A 21,835-nucleotide genomic window follows, 5' to 3' on the forward strand; every position below is an offset into this window, starting at 1 on the left:
AAGGTCCTGTTCAATCAGGAAGCGTTCAAGCACCTTGCATCCAGTTGTCAAAGTGATAACCAGAAAGCAGCCGCGCTTGCTTCCCGTCGAGCTCTGCTCCGGGAGAGGGAAAGAACATCGTGGCTGTGCACGTGTTGGGAATATCCGTAGTTACCATGGCAACAGGCTTCATCTGCTCGGCATAATTTCCTCGTGGCACACAGGCAATAACCTGCAAACTGTTATTGCCTCATATAGCTGCCTCTCGAAATAATCATAACACAAACAATAGAATAATCGCTCATCCCAGGGAATTATAGATAAAAATTGATTGCCTTGGCATATGAGATGTCGTAATTATGACATTTTGGCCAATTAATTGTCATACTAATAATTATTGTGTGTCACTTGCTTTGTAAGCTTAATGCACTCGTATACCTTTGTAAATATGTATAATCTTGGGGTAGAATATAATGATTAATTATCATTAATTATTAATACAAATATATTATGAATAATAATGATTATTATTGTATATATTACAGTACATGCTTTAAATGGGTTTCATTTGATTGATTTCAGTTCACTTTTCACTCATGCTGATATTCTCTGGCGCTCAACCATTATATGATAATTAGAGATACACCGATCAGTGATGCGCGGGTCAATGTATAAACAACCCGCACCCGACCGACGTTTTCAACTAACCCGCCCGCAACTCGGACCGCAAAAAAAAGAAAGAAAATATTGTACCCGACCGGCTTCCTGACCCGCGTTTTTTAAAAGTAGCCATAGTAAATGCTCACCGTAGCGGCATGGCCATAGACGGAGGAACTAGGGGTGCGCATTTTTCTGAATGCTGTATGATATCGCCTAGTGTTTTATAATAAAGGCTTGATTTATTCATTTACTTCGTTTCATTTTCTTAACAATTAAGATGCTGCATGTGTTTATCCAGTCTAACCGAAGTGTGCGTCTCTACCCCGACTTTCCCAACAAAAATCCCCCCCGCCCCCTCTCAGAAAATACATAAAACTGACATTACTGAGCTATATGCGTTTAAAATGTTAAAACTATTAAGACTATTAAAATGGCACAATGGCATTGCTCAGTTCAACGTGTTGGGAAATCGGGCATTTTGTCCTGCGTCAGCTTTTATTCAAAAGTTAATAACGCGCTCAACATTCAAAAGGTAAATAAGGATTTCCCACTTTTATCTGCAGACTGAGCTTGTGCGTCATCCTCGCGCAGTTATTCAGCCAATAAAGTGTAGACCTATGTATTTCATAGAACATTGTGTCTAGTACTATATAAATTACAAAGGTTAATTCTTTATTTCAAACGACCCGACCGACCGCGACCCGAATATCATTAAAAAATATTTTTGGATGACTCGTGACCGCGGGTGACCGCTCATTTTGGATCAACCCGCGCATCACTGACACCGATGTATCTGCCAACAATCGGTATCGGCTGATAAAAGCAATTATTTTCACTATTGGCCATCGGCCAGAAGCGCACCGCAGCCAATGATCAGTGCCAATTATATCCTGTCAATCAAAAGGGTGCGGTAAAACATGACCGACTGTAAATTAGTGTTGTCACGATACCAAAATTATGACTTCGATACGATACCAGACTAAAATACCTCGATACCGATACTGAATCGATACCATGGGTGCTTTTTGGTGCTTCAAAAACTCAATCTCTACTCAATGCCATTACAAAGCTGGGAAGAAGCAGAATATGATTTAATATAACTCGACTGTGTTCGACTGAAATAAAAAAAAGTTGTATACACTTAGAATAGCTTGAGGGCGAGTGAATTATGGGATCATTTTCATTTTTGGGTGAACTGTTCCTTTAAGGCTGCTCTGTGCTTGCACAAAATTGTGTAAAGACATAATGCAGCATGAAAGCCAGATTGAAAGCCAGATTAAATCCTGCCAGTTTTATATTCTGTGTAAATGCATTTGTGCCACCTCTGAGTAGCTTTAAACAATGCCACTACAGAAGCACTTCTGTGTTTCAACGGTTTACAAAAGCAAAGTGAAATCTTGAAACCTGGCTACAGTGATTACTAACCACACAGTCACGGACGAACAGCGTGAAACCTGGAACAAGACGATCCTGGATGTGTGACACCCGTGGCTTGGCTTGTATAGAAAACATTGTATGTCCAATGTAAAATCTGGGTCATTGATGCAAAGCCACTAGAACATAATGCACCGAAGCTAATCGCCATAAAGGTCCCATTTTAATCTCAGGGGTTCTTTAACCCCTTATATTGCCATATACAGCCATTACATATTGAAAACAGTAATATCCTATACTAAACCTAAACTAATCTTGACAAACTATATATAATTTGAAAGCTTACAATCTCTAGTTTACATATATGGTGAATGATTTTCAAAATAAATTACAGAGGAGCCGTAATTTATCAATTTGCAACAAGAATATTTTCATACTCCTAAGGCGTGTTCAGACCTTCATTTAGAAATAGTGATGAACATGAAAAATCATGAAAGAATGGTAGAAACCTCAGTTTGTTTTCATGCCAAGAGTTCAAAAGATAGCATCCATTCAATTCTTTTAGAAAAAAAGGTCTGACATTTTTTTTAATATAAAGAAAAAAATAATAGATTCACCATTTGTGATGTGGCAGCGAGCTATAATGCACATACGGGATCTTTTTGTGTTTCTTAGAGGTTGAATTCATTTTAAAATCTGCCAAACTTTTGCCAAACCCTCCTATACTTCTGAATAGGATGTCTACTTCATAAATTGTATGAAAATTTTAAAAAATAATGGTTCAGATCACTCAAACAACAAATGGAGGCGCCCTTATATGGGCAGTAATGTCAACTAGTGGTAAAGTGTGGTACTGCGCCCAAACAAAATCTCACTGAAAGCTTCTTTTTTGAGATATCAACCTAAAATTTGAAACACAACTTGTTCAGATTTTTGACTTTGATTTTTTTGCATTTTTAGAGTCCTCCAGGTTTTGAAAATATATATTTTATATAAAATATGAATAATTAAATTTACATTTTCATAAACTCAAACTTCTATAACTTCCTTAATTTTTTTCACTTCTACAAAAATCTGCCAAATGTCTTCTTTAAAACAAGACCAATCTTACATCTATATTCTTGAATTACAACCTTCTAAGTTCGGAATGTGCATTTTCATGTCTATTAAAAAAAAAGGGGTGCCGCTTAAGGAGTTAAGGACTGTTCTTGTCCAACTGTTGAGCTGAGTCTCAGTATAGTTCATTTTTGTCTGGTTAGAGCCGTCTGAGGTCACGACGAGAGAGAGAGAGAGAGAGAGAGAGAGAGAGAGAGAGAGAGAGAGAAGCGCACCGTGAGTTTCCCTGGAACAAGAGCACCAGTGTGAGTTGTGTTTGGTTGAGTGGGAACAGGAGCACACACTGGAGGAAGGGTCTCGCTGTGCTCTTTATCTGCATCGAGCGCTTGCACAAGCACTGCAAGATGCATGGAAACAAGAGCTAAGAATACTATAATACTCCTATAAATACCTCGTCCCTGAAAATCTCTTGGAGAATGAGTGTGAGAGCAGAGCTCGGGGGCAAGAGGGAGGAGAACATTTGGCATGAGATATTTCTGAACCGTGTGTATCCATATACTTGAGTATCTGCTATGCAAGCGACGCTGCAGAAGTGCTCACCATTAATGGAAGACATTTTCACTACAGTCAGGTTGTCTCACCACTCGTGCTTACGAGAGTGCAGAGCAGCAAAGCGCTCATGCTTAAGGTTTATAATGGGCTCATGGCCGGGTCAAATGAGTGGCTCTTGGATTCCTTCCACAGTTGAGAAGAGCTTTCGGCGGGCGACCCTGTGCCCAGCTGGCTCCACACCAGACACATTACACAAGTTGTACTCCGTGTTCTAGGTTAAAGTGATAGTTCACCCAAAATTTTTTATTCTTTCATTAATTACTCGTCGTTCCAAACCCGTGATGAAATCCGAGAGCTTTCTGTCCCTCCATGGACTGCAACGCAACCACCACTTTCAAGGGCCAGAAAAGTAGTAAAGACAGCGTTAAAATAGTCCATGCGACTACAGTAGTTCAACCTTAATGTTATGAACAGGGTTTGAAACGAACTCCCGCCAAATGCAGGTAAATGTCGACTGTGGCGGGTAACTGTCAAATCACTGGCCAATTTGGCGTGTTACTTATTATGTTTACTCACTTTGCTGGGGAAGTTCGTGTAAACCAAATTTAGCGCAAATACTCAACTCGTGAGTCATCATGATATATTAAGTATAGCGTATTGTGCAGAATTTGCGCATATCTGGCTTACTTGAACAAACGTCACTATGAAAAAAATAACGGGATGCTTGTTCATTTGCATTGAAGCAATAGCGAAGATTAAAAAGCATTTGGTTAACATCCTACATTTGTTTTTTGATGTTTTTTGTACGGTACTGATCTGTCTACCTAAAACACATTTTTGGTGGAAAGGATGAGGATAAAAGAGGAAGGGAGCAGATGGCTGAATGACAGGATTTAGTTTGAATAAGAAATTAATGTATAAAAATTCCAAATCTTATTATATATTTTTTTCTTCTATTATTTTGATGTTTTTATTAATATTCTATGTATTCCAAGCTTTGGCAATATTGTATTATGTACAGTCATGCCAATAAAGGAATTTTGACACACAGTGGGGAGAACAAGTATTTGATTCACTGTCGATTTTGCAGGTTTTCCTACTTAAAAAATCCAGAAAATCACATTGTATGATTTTTAAATAATTACGGTAATTAGCATTTTTTAAATAACAAAGGGGGAAAAAAGGGGGGGGAAAAAGCGGTAACTTAAAAATTGAGTAGACAAATTGGTGAAAAAGTTAATTTCAAACCCTGGTTATGAAGCGATGAGTGTTTTTCTTTGTTTTTTTTGTGAGCAAAAAAAAAAAAAAAGACTTTATTCAACTATTCCTTTTTTTCCACGTCAGTCTCCTCTACTTATGTTGTTTATGTTGTAAACGCTCACGTGAACAGTGTGGGCCAATAATGAGGCGGCGTTCTGCCGTAGAACCTGCACTGTATTTACAACGTAAACAGAGTTGATATATGATGCATGATTATGAAACTAAAATTAATCATGATATGGCTCACTGCAATTATCAACTGAATTAGTCAAAAACCGTAGGAATGTGGCCTATGAAATCTTAACTCAATTGGAAACTATTTTCACTGAATAGTTTCTGAAAAAGGTTTGATTCTTGAAAAAAGCGCACTCAAATTTTTTCTCTCAAACTCCTCAAAGTAAAAATGATATTTCTGCTTTTATTCAATGCACTACAGCCCAAAAATCACCCCATGTCATCTTGTGAAAATTCCTCTCTTCATTTTGCAATTTGTATCACAGGAAAACTATTATTGTGCAGCCCTAATTTATCGTCCTCCTCAGTCTTCACTCTCCAGTGTCATGATCTGTGAAGTTGCTGTGTCATGATGACTTTGTTTAACAGGTATCTGGTGACTCACCTGATGGGAGCAGACCTCAACAATATTGTCAAGTGCCAGAAGCTGACAGACGATCACGTCCAGTTCCTCATTTATCAGATCCTACGAGGATTGAAGGTTAGGCCCTGCCCACTGTCTTCACTGTTTTCAGGAATATTCTGGGTTATTGACAACATCTGTGGCAAACCATTGAGTAGGACTGACAGTAGGGCTGGGCGATAAATCGATTTTATCGATTAACTCGAGTGTGTAGTGTACATCGATGTGTTTGAATGAAAATCGGTTTTCTCTATAATATCCGCCGACGCTCCCCTCTGGGCTTCCCGCGTTTGCCATAGAGCTACACAAACAACATGGCAAATGAACAAGACCGCGGCTCCACAAGCACACCCGCCAAAAACATTTACAAACTGAATCTGCAGAGCTGCCAACTCTCACGCATTCACAGTGAGACTCACACAGTTGTCACTTTACACACGCTCTCACGCCACACATCCATTTCTCACGCAGAGAAAATCGCGAAGCAAAGAGGACGGTGTCACCGACAGAGAAGGTTTACGGTACTATTGATATAAAACAAATTCTCAGCTCTCAGATTCTGTCAATTTAATTACAAAATTCAAACAATAAACACCGTTTTGGTGCTTGTAAATGTGACGTGACAGATCGCAGAGAGATCTCAGTTCAAGCGGCACGTGAACCGGTCATCTGTTGCTACTAACTTAGTTATTATAAATAAACACGAATGATCAATAGGTAATTTGAAAGATACAGTATGTAATGTAATAAAATCGATAGATCAAGTGTTTTTCAACCGCGGACAGAGGTCCATAAACAGCTGGAGAACAGTCGGGTAACGTTAACGTTTACCTCAGGAAAGCCGTTTAATAACCATAACACGTTAGTTGGACTTAAAGATGCATTAAGCAACTTTTCATGTTAAAAATACCCGTTTTTCTAACCCATACATGCTTAAACAATTGCCTGATGGGCTGAATGAGCTCTTCTCTGATCACTGAGATTGTCTCTATAATCCAATTGTCTGTAGAGAGGAGTATTTTGTTATATGATAACTATATTACATTTTTATTATATTTTTACCTATATCATTAAAATATTATAACGTTGCCATTGTAAAAAACGCATTAAAATAAAATTGAGATGTTATTTTTAACCTTTAATAATAATACCAGCTGACAGGGCTCTGTATGTTTACAGTAGGTGACTTTTTTTTTGGGAGAGAAAAATTAACAACATATTAACGCATCTACTGTACCTAATATTTATCTGAAGGAATCGATATTGAATCAAGATCAGAATCAAATCACAAGAATTTAAATTGTGAGCATTAATAAAAACAGTAGCATACAGTCAGTGTACCATGTAAACATTGTGTTGTCACTATACTTAATAAAATTCTGTTTAGTCACCAACTGATGCAAGTTTTTTTTACATTTACACCCATTTTATGTTATGTTAGGTTATGTTACATTTTCACTGTTTACAAAGGCAGGGCCTGCCATCTTGGCTAGATAAAACTTGTTTTAAACAATTTATTTGTCATCTGCAGATTGATTTTAAATAGGGGGGAAAAAAATCGATTTAAATCGTAAATCGGATTTTTTATGAAAAAATCGGGGATTTTTTTTTTAGGCCATATCGCCCAGCCCTAACTGACAGTACTCTGCTGTACGGTTTATACTGTGGTATATATCCATGGAATAAAAAATCTATAATGTGGCAGACAGACACTTAAGTGTAGACTGCTTTACTGACTATAATGGGACTGATGTTTTGATTTGCTGTTTACAGTTACCAAACATTGCAACTTCACACAATATTCTTATTATTCAGTATTAACACATTATTTACAGTTCACATGAATTGCAAGCACATTTGTCTATATATCCTATATATTTGTCTTATAATCTATTTCTGTTCTAAATCTTGCTTTTGACTTTGATTAGTGTTATTTTTTGTACTGATGCCAGACTTAATTTTTTTTTTTTTTTTAATGAATCACATTTAGGCGCTAAATGAAATAAATTTGGTTAATAAATTTAAATAAAAGGTGCTATATTATTAAAAGTAGACATTATTATTACTTGATTACATTTAGGGGTTCAGTTTTCAGCAAAAGTACCTGTACTGTGTATATCACTCATATTGTAATATTAGATTTTGCTCATCATATGATTTTGACTAATCCCTCAGTTTATCTAAAAGAACATAAAAAGTGTTTACTGTAATGCACTTGCAGAAGCTGACAGCTGGTCAGTTTTACTTTGTACGAACTGAGATTTCTGTGGTCAGTCAACAGAAAGTACTAACACCACAAATAGAGTTCATCAATATTAAAGCTAGCAGGAAATCTATTTTTTAAATGCATGTTTATTGATCTCGTCGTGAACAATTCATCTATGTATGCGTTTCTTTTTTTGTTTCTTTTGACCTTGTTTCTTAGTCAAAATGTCACAACTTAATCCTTTATTGAAACGACTTCCCTCTGGTGACGTTTGCTGGACTTCTCAAATCTTTTTTTTTCCAGATTAAATCCCTCTCCTTTCTTACAATCGACTGCAAACTCGCATCCAGACCAGCGTCCATCCGATACTTTTATTTGAAAATATAACTGTGTGAGGTTTATAATACTTACGTATTATGAAGAAGTATGAAGGACTGTTCTTGTATAATGTGTTGATGTGTCAGACGTTTAACAATGGCTTCTGATTGATCTCTGTATTTAGTTAAAGTGAGTTCATCTGTCTTTTCTCCACACAGTACATTCACTCAGCGGACATCATCCACAGAGTGAGTAGACCACACCTTATGTACATAACTACATTTAAATATTCATTGGAGTGTGTGTATGTATATATAACATAATATATATACAAGTTTGTGAAAGAAATGAACTTTTATACAGTAAATACATTCATAATGCTACAAATTGATGCTGTTCTTTCTGTTAACTTTTTATTCATCATAGGATCCTGAAATTTTGCACAATATTTTCAACTTTGATAATAATAGTAAATATTTCTTGAGCATCAAATCAGCATATTAGAATGATTTCTGAAGGATCATGTGACATTGAAGACTGGAGTAATGATGCTGGAAATTTAGTTTTGATCAGAGAAATAAATGACATTTTAAAATATATTCAGTTAGAAAACTGTTTTTGTTTACAAATTGTAATAATATTTCACAATATTACTGTTTTTACTGTATTTTTGATCAAATAAATGCAGCCTTGGTGAGCAGAAGAGACTGTAAACTTTAAAGTATTTTACTGACCCTTAACCTTTAAACGGGAATGCGTGTATGTGTGTGTATATACTGTATATTAGCGCTGTCAAACGATTAAATGTTTTTATTTAATTCATTACACGACGTGGACGTTGAGAAAAATTACCCCAAAAATATAATTTAAAGTCATTATTGTGTTAAATGAGAAAAGCATCAAATAGACATTACAAAAAGTAGCTTTAGAAAACATATTTTATTTGATTCAACAAAGAATTTATTGCACATAAACTTTTAGATTTCATATAAACTTTTAGGGCCCTATTTTAGCGTTCTGAAACACAAGTATCAAACACGAAACGCAAGTAACTTTGTGGGTGGATCGCAAATCTAAAATGTGTTGGTCTGAAGTCGCTTCATTATTCATAGGTGTGGTTTGGGCGTAACGTGCAATAAACCAATCAGAGCGTCCTCTCACATTCCCTTTAAGAGCCGGCGCGCTTGTTCCATGGCGGATCGCTATTATAACGGCGGGTTTGCCGGCGCACGCAACTTACATGATGGTAACGGTGATTTCACAGTCTTCAGACTTTAGTTTCCTGGTTCTTGACGGATAACCCACTTTGTCAGATGTCCTTATATACCGATGTGTCTCGCCACTATTGATCAAACAGGTTTGATCCGTCGTCATTACTACAATTAGCCTGAATAGTTTGGGTAAATGTGCTAGATTTCCGCCAATTTTTCACATCTTCATGGACACCACAGTGATTTCCCTCATGTGGTAATATCTTTCCTTGTAATAATGTATGGTTTGCACAAATATGAACTGCTGCTGTGTAGATGAGAGAAGCAAAGTGTGTGTGTGTTGTGCACACGCTACATTATGGCCAAGCATGCGCCCTTAAAATAGCATCTGGATAACACACTGACTCTAGACGAGGTTTCTCCTGGTCAGTGGCGGAGTTGTTTTCTGAATCTGCAGAATAGCAGCAGGGAACGTTTGCGCCGGATCACGCCTCCTCTTTCCGCTGAACCGCGCAAGTTCATTCCCTAACTTACAGACGTGCGTCTGTGGAGGGAAAAGTCCGCTGTGTGTCGGGTGCAAAATAGTTATGATACATGTGTCGGCGTACAAAGTAATTTGCGCTGGGTGCAAGATAGGGCCCCCAGACTTTTACATCATGATATAGTAAATATTAGACATTAGACAAGTTTTGGGCCATTCTTACTGTATTCTATAGGCTTCATCACGAAGTGAGTTGTTGCTCTGCTTGATGTTTGTCACCATCAACTTTATGAAATGTACATAGGTCTGAGGCGGGGCAAGTGCGCTAAATGCATTATAAATATATACACACACACACAGATTATTATTTTATTAGATCTTTCATATTTAATGAAATATTTGCTCCTACTTTAGAAATACAATTCAGAAATGAATTGATTAAGTTACTGGCTGAATCACCAGACGTGTATTAAGGAAGGAAAGGCAGTGAGAATTTGAAACTGATTGGATTCAAACGTATTTCTGTCTGTACGGATATGAGTTTTTCCTCATTAGTGCGGAGCGGTAGTTTTATTGCAGGTTTGCTGAGCTACACAGATGTGGTTTTAGGGCTTCATCTGCACCACTGCTTGTGTAAACACCTTTATGGTTTATAATGCTAGTTTTTTTTACTGTCGTGGCCTGATTTTAGCTGCCAGGATGATGTTTATTAGTGCATGAAAGCGTAGTAAAACATGATGCAAATTCAAAGTGATTCTCACTTATTCAATCTATTTGCTCACCTCTTTCTATCGTACAGGATCTTAAACCCGGTAACTTGGCTGTAAATGAAGACTGTGAACTGAAGGTGAGAGCGTGCTCTGTTTGCCAAGATCTTCTTCATCATCTGATGCTTTTTCCACTGTCACATCTGTTATTATTACCCTCTGTTGACCAACAGTGGGTTTATAGTCAGGCAAACACTGAGGCCCACAGGGTAATATGAGCGGTCTAGTTTATGACTAATGCTTCTTCTGATATCCGTGCTCAGATTTTGGACTTTGGTCTGGCCCGGCTGACTGACGATGAGATGACGGGATACGTTGCCACCCGATGGTACCGTGCACCAGAGATCATGCTCAATTGGATGCACTACAACATGACAGGTCAGGATTACCCAGAATCCTCTCTTGTGTATGGATAGCTTTTGTCTTTGATTAATTCATTAGATTTTGTAACTGAAGACAACATGAAACGACATTCACAAGTCATTTAACTTTCATATTGTATATTATTTCTGGCTGAAACTGAATATTCAGCTGGAAATAATGGTGATGGAATGGGATTTGATATCATAAGTGGGTAATGTTATTGGTTAATATCATTTTTCCCCTCCCACACAGTCTTAATTAGCAAAAATGCTTATATTTTATCCCATGGTATTTTAGTTTTTGTTGTTTCGATTTGTGTTCATTGATTAAATTCTTTTTGGTTAAAAACAGATTTATTACGTTTGTGAAGTATTTCCATGTTTGTTGATCGTATTACAGGTGCATATCACCTGGTTTCCTCCTTTCTGACAAGTTAAAAGTTTACGTTTGGGTTAATTGTTTTGTTTGGGATGAAAACCTAAAATATTTCCTAAAATAACATTTGAGGTAACCGTATGAAAATAATGAACTCCTCACCTCCATTGTTGCTATTGTAAACTAAAACTATTACAATCGTTTTTTTAGTAATTGAAATGAAATTAAATATAAATATATTGGATAGAAAAACTTAAACCTAAAAATCTTTGTGATGACTTTGCGAAATATTAGAAATGTTGCTTTAAAAAAAACTGAAATAAAAAATTAAAGCTGTATAAAAAAAAAGCAAGAAAAAAAAGCACATAATAAAATTAAAACTTAAACTAAAATGAATTAAAAATATATTGTAATAATAAATACTATAATAGTTAAAAAGTTAAAATTTTTAGTAATTATATTGAAAGTATTAATAATGAATAGTATTATTAATTGTTGAAAATTAATGCGCATTGCAGCTTTCTCACCACAATGTTTTTCATTAGAATAACGTGCACTGAGGAATTTTAGGCCGTGTTTATCCTGTTTTGGTCGATCGGATTACAAGTGGACGGCACTAAATACTGGTGTAAACGGGGTTTAAAAGGATTTGAGCTTTTCCACTTTCGACCACTTTCAGAGGTAGTCAAACGCATTAGACAGGATTGCTTTCATAGTGTAAACGCTCATGTGTTCGAACAGCCACAAAACACCATCTACTCTCCGCCTACTGACCTAATGCGTAAACATTATGGGAAGCGCACTAGCCAGGCGGGATTTAAACTTTGTTGGCTGGAACCCCCAAGTTTGGTTTGAAGATAAAAAAACGTACCAAGCACAATGTTCTCTCACCATTCCTGATTTCTAACACACATTTATTAAGAAAGTTAGTAATACGTTGTCATTAAAGGAACACGCCGACTTTTTGGGACTTTAGCTTATTCCCCGTATCCTCTATCTGACCTATAGATCCTCTATCTATCACCGCTAGCCTAGCTTAGCACAAAGACTGCAGAATATAGTTCCCAGTATGTATATGGTTAGAAGATGACTCATGTGATCTTGTTATTTGTACACGCTGTGACTATACAAATCACAACATGTAAATAGGAAAATGTTGGTGTTATTTTGTCACTTATTGGGAGCAGTATGCTAGCTGGAGCCATTTACCTCCAGTCTTTGTGCTAAGCTAGGCTAGCGGTGGGTGCGTCAGACAGAGTTACGGCACGCACAGAGATGAGAAGGGTATGTATGGACTTATCTAACTCTGGGGGATACAGTGAATAAGCTGAAGTCACAAAAAGTCTGCGTGTTCCTTTAACAGAATGTATTTTGTTTCCACGAATGAGAACAGGGTTTTTGTTTTGTGTTGCAGTGGACATCTGGTCGGTGGGCTGCATAATGGCTGAGCTCCTCACTGGACGGACCCTGTTTCCCGGCACTGATCGTATCCTTTCCCTATCATGCACAAAACCTCTCTTCCTGGAAATACCCCTTTAGCGATGTGGCATTTTTAAGCCCCCCCTCCCTGTCTGTAAGTGTGAAAAAGGCAGCTACGCGTGTCAGCCGGTCCTAATTCATAGAGCGAGGCAGTGATCCTGAGGGGAATGAATCAGGCCTGCTGTCTCCCAGTGAGTCACTGCCTGACGGTCCTGTTGACAAAAAACATGAACTTTGCTCAGTCTTAAAGGACAAAGATCCTAGCACAGCGTGAGGAATCTTAATGCGTTGCTACTTCTGTTCTACTTCACGAGGTCGTCGAATCAAACCGCCAGTGCAAAATACAACACACTCACACACACTCCCACATTAAATGGGGTCTTGGCCTTTGAAGAAAGGAAGTGTGATCTGCATTTCAAGGAAGTCTGCGAAAGAATAGATTAGGATAAAGAAGTAGTTATTTAGTTGCCAGATAAATCTGCTTTCTGTGTGCGTTTGTCTTTTTGTCTGTGCATAATAATATAACTCGGGTTTAGATGTGTAAAATAGCATTAATTAATATTAGTTAACACTCAATTTGTGTGTGTTTGAGTGTCAGGTGACTTTCACAAATGTACAGTGTGTTGCTACAATCCTACAACAGAAATAGTTTGGGCAGGAATACAATTATCATTCGTTTACTCACCCCGGGACATTCTAATTAATTTAAATAATAAAAGTATTTATTAGGGCTGTCAATAGATTAACATTTTTTATCGTGATTAATCACACCCTTTTGTGCATGCATATGTATGCTTAATCGTGAAATGAAGTATACATGATTTGTCTTGGTTAACGTGTTTATTTTGTCATCATTTGCTAATCCAAAAATCTGATCGAAGGACGATTCTCACTAAGCTATTTTCTGCAAGCTTTTTCTCAAGGTAAATTTAGGTGTCTTTACAAAAAAAGACACTCTAAGTACACATAATACCCAAATGACATAAAGAATCCATATAATTCATACATGTATGCACACCAAAGCACACATGAAAAGGAAAACAACATTACAGAACATTTCAGAATTCAGTGTACAGTTTTTAGAGTAGTTTATGTAGTTAAAGCCCCATTTACTTTCATTGTTAGAAAATGCTGCATTCTCACAAAATATCTCCTTTTGTTTTGCACGAAAGAAGGTCACAGAGGTGAACTTTACATTTTTTGCCACACAACTACTTTAAATCCACACAGAAAAAAACAGATTTTCAAGCTTGGGTGTATGAGCTGCATGTTGACTCGCTGCATTAGTGCTTGTTTCTAACAGGACCGCATTAATGAACCGCGCCGATCATCATCTTCATCTTCTTGCAAACACTTTTTAGTCTTCGAACAATGATACCTCTTTTTCTTCCTCAACTTTTCACTTTCCTTTTGATGATTGTTTGTGCTGTTCAGTAACATCCACCTGTGCCAGATTTGAATAGAAGTCCTTGTGGATCTGGAACAGTGTAGAACTAGCCCACTTTACTGAAGCTCACACATGTTTGTCACATTCAATTGTTGAACATATTTGCACGCTTTCAGTAACTGCGTTTTACATGCATAAGAATATTTTTATATTAATCAGAATTTGGTCATATTCCAATGTAAGCGACCATGTTTTGATAATGTAAGAACATTCAGATTTGAACCCATTAACCATAACAAAAATAAGACTGGTTTCTAGAAATCTGAATTGGGCAGCTGGCAAATGCCTGTATTAATCAAAATTTTGGGTCATGAAAACTTTATTTGAAAAGTCCACCATAACCAACTGTTATATATCACACATATATATAATAGGGCTAATCATAATATGTAGTTACTTAGAATTACTCAAATTAAAAAAACGTATTGGGGCCATTCACACAGAACGTGTATTTATGAAGTTGAACTACCTTGTTTTTAGTGCACCGTGTGATTCTGCAAAAGACGTGAACGCTAGTGAAAGTTTGCATAGAAAAGCAGCTCGGGGAAATGCAAAAACATGTTGTATGAACGGCCCCTCAGATGGAAGAACAGACAGAACATTTTATTTTATTACCAAAACTTGTCATACACTCGCCTAACTGCTGATAATTACTGATAATTCAGGTGTGAATATAACAAAATGTGTGTAAATATATGTTGACAAATAACATGCAATATAAATGTTTTGTTTTTACCTAAAACCCTAACCGGTAATACACAAATGTGGACATGTCCACACACTCAAGCATTTTATGCAATGGCCTTAAATAGCTTAACTTTTTACAGCAGATTTATTTAACAAACAGTCAAATATACTAAATATAATGTTCATTTACCAAAAAAAATTGTTTTAAATTTAATCGGCATTAATAACTTTTCACGCCATCAGTTGACTCTAGCTCTGAGGATCTCCCGGCTCATTGTGAGTCATTCAGTGAATCGTTAACTGAAGACTCACTCTGACTGAATCATTTGAATCAGTGAGTTGTTGACAATCGTTCAGTGTGATTTGCGTACTGACTCAGTAAAAATAATCAGTTCGTTTACGGACTTCACTACCGCGTCTCTTGAGCGGGTGAGGACTTCTTCAGTTCAAAATGAGGAGGAACGACATGTTTTTCATAAAAAAGTACATTATTATGCTTTGGAATATAGTGAGGTAAAAGTTTCCCAAAATAAAAATACAAAAAGTACACATACTTGAAAAATGTACTTTAGTACTGTAACAAAGTAAAAATACTTTGCTACTGTCCACCACTGTTAATTCGAATATGGAGCTTAATTAGGAAATGATGTGCATGTAAACGCAGGCTGTGTCATCATGCGTACGGTCGTGTACCGCGGTCCGCAAATCTCCTTAATGGCGCTTTAGACTGCTTTGATTTTATTGTACATTCAAGGTCATTGCATCCCATCACAAAGCATAAAGCCTGTCATGCTGTTGCATTAACTCACATTTTGTGTGCTGCTGCTTGCAAGTGTAATTCAGCAGTGTTGGGGAAAGTTACTATTAAAAGGAATGCGTTACAATATTCCGTTACTCCCTAAAAAGTAACTAATTGTGTTACATTTTATGGAATATTATGCATTGTTACTGTTGCATTACTTTTTCTGGGCTTGCCTGTTTGTTTTTTAATAACAAAAAGTTCTGTTTTTAGTAAATGTAAAGTCCCTTTCACACCAAAAGTGAAATGAATAAGCTTCAGGCTGAAGGAAATGCAAATTCACATCTGTACATTAGAGGGCGCCGCTCAAATCTTTCGGATCGCTGGAGAATACGACACGGAATAAAAATTCAACACTTTCTTTAGCAGTAAAAAAAACTAAATGACTAAAGTAATTTTTGGTTATTTGTATGGTCGAATTGGATCATCAGCAGCAATGGTTAATAAAGTGAGATTAAATACATAAAGCATATTTGGGTTATTAATTATTGCAGGTTTGTGTAATATTCTGAATTTACATTTCACTGTTTTTATTAATTGAGAAATACTGAATCTGTTTTTGTGCTAGTGGGATGAGTAAATGTATGTTCACATTTAGTCTAGAACTACACTAACCATCATGTTCACACACACACACACTCTGCGCTTACTCACGATTTCTCTCTGATCATGGCGACAGGAGAGGCGTGAGCCAGTAAAGTGGAAAACACAGTTACTTGTTTGAAAAACGAACTCCGATATTTTGTTTTAAATTTAAAAGTAATGCATTGCTTTACTAGTTACTTGAAAAAGTAATCTGATTACGTAACTGGCATTGCTTGTAATGCGTTACCCCAACACTGTAATTCAGTCAGGTAAGTGTGCTAGCTTAGTTCTGCTATGCTAACTTGCTCAATGAAGCAGTTGAAGAATCTGAGAAGTCTTGTAAGCTCCATACATAACTATTGCAGAATGCATGTTGGCTTTGAACCAATCATGGCTCAGTTTTTATTTCTAGCTTTATCCCATTTTCCTGTGCCGTTTTTATTCTTTAGTTTAAAGAATCCTTTTGTTATCACCTCCCCAGTCCCTGCTTTCATAGTCACCCCATTCCCTGCATTTTCCTTTATTTTGCTCTTAAAGATATTGATCAGTTGAAGCTTATCATGATGCTCGTCGGAACCCCAGGGCCAGAGTTCTTGATGAAAGTCTCTTCGGAGCCTGTGAGTGTTTCTGTTCTGCCTGAGTTTGACTCGATCTGTTCTGCTTTCTTCACTCACCCCGATCACACTTCATGCATGTCGCATCATTTTTTCCCTTTCTTTTTCACTGGCTTGAAACTACTAGTTATGCAATCACCTTAAAATAGTCAGTAGTAGTCAGACAGCTGGCAGATGAATTTGCAAAATCAACCCATGATTAACGAATGTGTACGAATGGCTTTCTTAATTCTCGCTCTCCTGCGTCCTGCACTTCCTGTTGTGCTTCCTGTGTCTTTCTTAACCCTGGATGGATTAACATGGGGTGCATGCACTGCAAGAAAATCTTACTCAGTTTTTTCTCTTGTTTTCCAGTACAGATGTCTAAACATTCTTTAAAATCATGATACATTTACTTGAAAAGCAAAATGACATAAGATATTAGGTATTGTTTTCTGAAAAACTGTTTTTGGGGTTTTAGTATGAATATGTTAGCCTTAAAAGTTCGATAAGCTAATGTGCTCAGAAACAGACAAAATTTGCATTTAGGAGATATAAGCATTCAAAAATGTACAGTCGCTCACTTCCGCCAATATGGATCAACGATTTTGATGACATCACTCTGCCCTTCTGTCCAATCAAATGCTCTCTAGAATCTGAAGTCCTACAGTATAAATAGACGCTGAAGCTGCGGCTGATATCAGTCATTTGTTCACACATTTACTATTTTCTACATGGTGAATGGCACATAATGCACTATATAGGAGATAGGGAATGATTCAGACCGTGTAAATATGTTATCCATTGTCGCGCGAACCGCCGCAGCTCCGGTCCAGAGACAGGATAGCACAGGGCGGATCATGACCTTTTAGGACCCATTTGAATTCTACACAGAATGCTGTATTTTAAAGCAATATGGAGAGGAGCAGGAAAAACGTGTAGACCGACTCGGCATTATAACCCTCACTGACGAGTAGAACACCGGCGCCATGAAACTTTTCAAACTACACATCCTCAGCATGATTCTGTTCACTTTATTAAATCTTAAAGAGGAATCTATTAGACTGTGTCTGTCATAAGCTTTCAAATGTGGCTTTACCGAGTTCAACGGCTCCGGACGAGCTGTGATATAAACGAAACGCTATTGGCTATTTTTAAAAAGGGGAGGAGCTTCTCCTTATGTCCCGCCCTGTCTTCAGTGGAAATTACGTCAACGCATTAAATAACGCTGCATGTTTCAAGGCTCTTCAGTGGGCCTTTAAAACAAGAAAACATCTGCCAATGGGTCAAAAAATAATAATTTTAATAAATAAATTAAGTTTTATTTTTCTGACCCTGTTCGTTTTAAGCACATTTTGACACATTTGCGATCGTATTTTCTCCCCTACTGTGACATACATCCCAGTAAAACGGCTTCTGGAATAAGAACAAATAGGACGTGGCTTGATTTTGTCGAATTGATTGGATGGTTGTGGTTTGCTATTGGTGGATCTCATGTGGTTGCCCCGCCCTTGCACCAATAAACATGATAGTCAACGTTATTTTCATGAATGATTATGAGGCACATGCATTTTACTAAAATATGTACACATAATATAAATAATTTATAATAAATGCAATAACATACTACAATATTTAATAAAATGTTTGATTTTAGTTGTCATTTTGCTTTTCAAGTAAATGTATCTCCAGTTTTTCCCTTCTTAAATGATCTCAGCATTAAGCCGCACCGTAAAGCAACCAAAGATAGCAGCAGCTGCATTGTTCTCCTGTCTGTCCACTCATATGTGTGAGTGTATTTTAACTGTACACCCCTTGACCTGGGTCCCCCAAGATATAAACCAGCTTCAGCAGATATTGCGACTGACGGGAACCCCGCCGGCCTCTCTAATAAGCCGGATGCCGAGCCACGAGGTGAGCGCACGGACCCTCTCCGAACCGGAGAAAGTAGCAGAGAATCCTCCAGACCCGGCTGCTCTGGAACGAGTGGCTCAGTTTCCCCCATGTGACTCTTTTCTGTTTGCCCGGGGTCATTTTTAATTTTCCAAACCACTCCCAACCTCCACCCCCCCCTTTCTTTTCGTTTATACCTGACCTTTAGTATATACCTAATTTGTGCCCACAGCACTGAGCGTTAAGGCGAATGCCGCCACAGGCATGCAGTGAGTTTTAGACTGCTTAAGCTCTAACATACAATGTCGAATGTTCTATGTAGTAAACAATAGACGCAGTGTTTGTTTAACATGCAGTAGCGCTGGTCTGTATTGTCTGAGGTCCACTGGAAAACACCAGTCCTGATCGAGATTTCAGCGGAAATATTATGTTTGTGAATAACAGAAAATATTTGGACACACTTTAACAATATCTGACTGTCATTGCGTTAGATATAAAATATCAATGGCATGTATGTATTTTTAGTGTGCAAATATTTTTGAGGAACTGTATATTAGGATAACTCCTAATCTCAATAGAGCGCTGCAGGGATTATGTATTTTTGTAGGCCATCCCGTAAATTTTGCATCACCATTTTTTTCCAATTGGATTTTTGCAGAAAATAAGCTCTGACCAACAAACGTTCATAATTCTTACATGTTTGAACAAATGAACACATCTTGAATGCAACTACACCACAGTCACATGACTTCAACGGCACCATCACTAAGCTTCCGACCACTCTTTATTTTCCCTGAAAGTTCAAGTTATAAAAGTTTAAAAAGTGGAGAAACTTTTACTCTACTTTGTAGTCCCAAGTTAGCTTTCAAAAAAAATCACAAGCAGGGTTTTAGTGATGTGTTTTATGTTGTAGAATAAAACATGAACATATCTTGATCTTGTGTTTACCACAGACCTTATTTCAGGCATTTATTGACCAAAAACTCATTGACTTCGGGACTGGACTAGTTAAAATGCTAACTTGTTTCCGAGTGCTTTTTTCTCCGCCATGTTTGTTTGCTTTACTTTGCCCTCAATTTTGTCCTTATTTTGACTCCTTAATAATTGTGTAACCCTTTAATGTTATTTGTTTAATCAACAGGCAAGGAACTACATCAATTCTCTTCCTAACATGCCCAAAAGGAACTTTGAAGATGTGTTTATTGGTGCAAATCCGTTAGGTAACAATTCTGTCTTCCTATTCAACCTATGGCCCGATGAAACCAGACGTCTTTCACAAGCGGCCCACATGACACGAGAAATGTGTTTTCATGGCAGTCGAAGTTAATGTGTGAAGTTAAGAGTAATTAACATATTTATAGAGTCATTACCATTATTTTCATTCAAAAGTCCTCAATCACATTTATTTAATCCTACTGACCACCCAATTTGTAACTATTAGAAATATAAAAAATAAAGTCAATGTATTCTGAATAATATGCACTACTTTATAACTAATAGTTTTATTCAGCAAGGATGCATTAAATTAATCAAATGTGACCATTAAGACATTTATAATGATACGATAGGTTTCTATTTCAAATAATGCTGTTCATTTGTACTCACAAATATAAAATGTGCATAATTACATGCATCCTAAACGCTAATCCTAACCCTATAGTAAGTACTTGTAGCTAATTAATATTACTCAGTACTTAAATGTATAATTACACTGTTACACGGGCACCTTAAAATAAAGTGTAACCAAAAAATGTATTTTAAAAACTTTATAATTACACAATGTCTCACCCAGTATTTTATGCATGATCATATTTAGCTGGAATCCCTTTCAGATTTTTTTTTTTCCAGCTGAAGAACGATAAAAACATTGACAGCCAATCAGAATCCATCCTGCTTTAAAGAGCTTGAGCATTTAAAGGTTGTGTAGGTAAGAATTGTCTAAAGAACTTTTTTTCAAATTGGCTTAAAAACTGTCTTTATATACCAATACATAATTAAAATGCAAGTACTTTGAAAAAGAGAGTATAAAAATTGAGTGACTATAGTGTATTTAATCTTCAAAAAACAGCTCATTAATTCCATTCGGGACGAAACAAGTGATTGGCTTGCGCGACTGTCACTCTCCGTCGTCATGACTACCGCTGCTATTACTGGCTCTGCCCACGTGCGCGCAGTCGCGCAGCCGTTTTTGGGTGGGAGTGAATGGAATTAATGAGCTGTGTTTATTGAAGATTAAATACACTAGAGTCACTCAGTTTTTTATACTCTGTATTTCAGAGTACTTGCATTTTAATTATGTATTGGTATATAAAGACAGTTTTTGAACAAATTTGAATAAAAGTTTTTTTAGACAATTCTGACCTACCCTACCTTTAAAGCAGCAGATGCGTTGGTGTGAATGATAATATAGTTATCGTTATATTCATCTTTCTAGTTCTCATTCTAGGTATGAACGTATCTTAATATGCTTTTGATGATGCATTTAGAATTGACCTAAATATACATCAAACAAACTCCCACAATTCACACATATAACATTTGTAAAGATTATTCTTAAATGACCACATTGATTCTAATGGAAGCAATATTAAAGGAACATCCACTTTTTTTGGAAATAGGCTCATTGTCCAACTCCCCTAGAGTTAAACTGTTGAGTTTTACCGTTTTCTAATCCATTCAGCCGATCTCCGGGTCTGGAGGTAGCACTTTTAGCATAGCTTAGCATAGATCATTGAATCTGATTAGACCGTTAGCATCTCTCTAAAAAAAAATGACCAAAGAGTTTCAATATTTTTCCTATTTAAAACTTGACTCTTCTGTAGTTACATCGTGTACGAAGACTGACAGAAAATGAAAAGTTTTCTAGGCCAATATGACTAGGAACTATTCTCTCATTCCTGCGTAATAATCAAGGAACTGCTGCCGTACCAGCAGCGCAATGATATTTTACGCAGCGCCTGAAAATAGTCCCCAGCTCGGTAACTTCCAACATTGACCGGTGTTGTGCCGAATTTCGACCCCCGCCAAATTATTACCCCACCCAGCATTGGTAGGTTTAGGATAAGTTGTGGGGGAGGGGTTAGGATTAGGGGTGGGGTTAGGATTAGGCAATC

At 37.0% G+C, this 21,835-nt stretch overlaps 1 protein-coding gene across 2 annotated transcripts in view; it reads left to right on the forward strand.

The window, feature by feature from the left end:
- The window catches only part of mapk14b (mitogen-activated protein kinase 14b), a 40,383-nt gene that overhangs the window by 15,921 nt on the left and 2,627 nt on the right, over positions 1-21,835 (forward strand). The window contains exons 4-10 of one of the 2 annotated variants that reach the window (XM_079597709.1): positions 5,485-5,596; positions 8,261-8,290; positions 10,534-10,581; positions 10,765-10,879; positions 12,654-12,725; positions 18,664-18,743; positions 19,864-19,942. In XM_079597709.1, the coding sequence (XP_079453835.1) occupies positions 5,485-5,596; positions 8,261-8,290; positions 10,534-10,581; positions 10,765-10,879; positions 12,654-12,725; positions 18,664-18,743; positions 19,864-19,942 (536 nt within the window). Of the gene's footprint in view, positions 1-5,484; positions 5,597-8,260; positions 8,291-10,533; positions 10,582-10,764; positions 10,880-12,653; positions 12,726-16,773; positions 16,854-18,663; positions 18,744-19,863; positions 19,943-21,835 lie in introns of both variants that reach the window. The other variant, XM_079597710.1, reaches the window with a different exon arrangement.

This window comes from Phoxinus phoxinus (assembly GCF_949152265.1).
Source record: "Phoxinus phoxinus genome assembly, chromosome: 22".
In the NCBI taxonomy this organism is placed as follows: domain Eukaryota; kingdom Metazoa; phylum Chordata; class Actinopteri; order Cypriniformes; family Leuciscidae; genus Phoxinus; species Phoxinus phoxinus.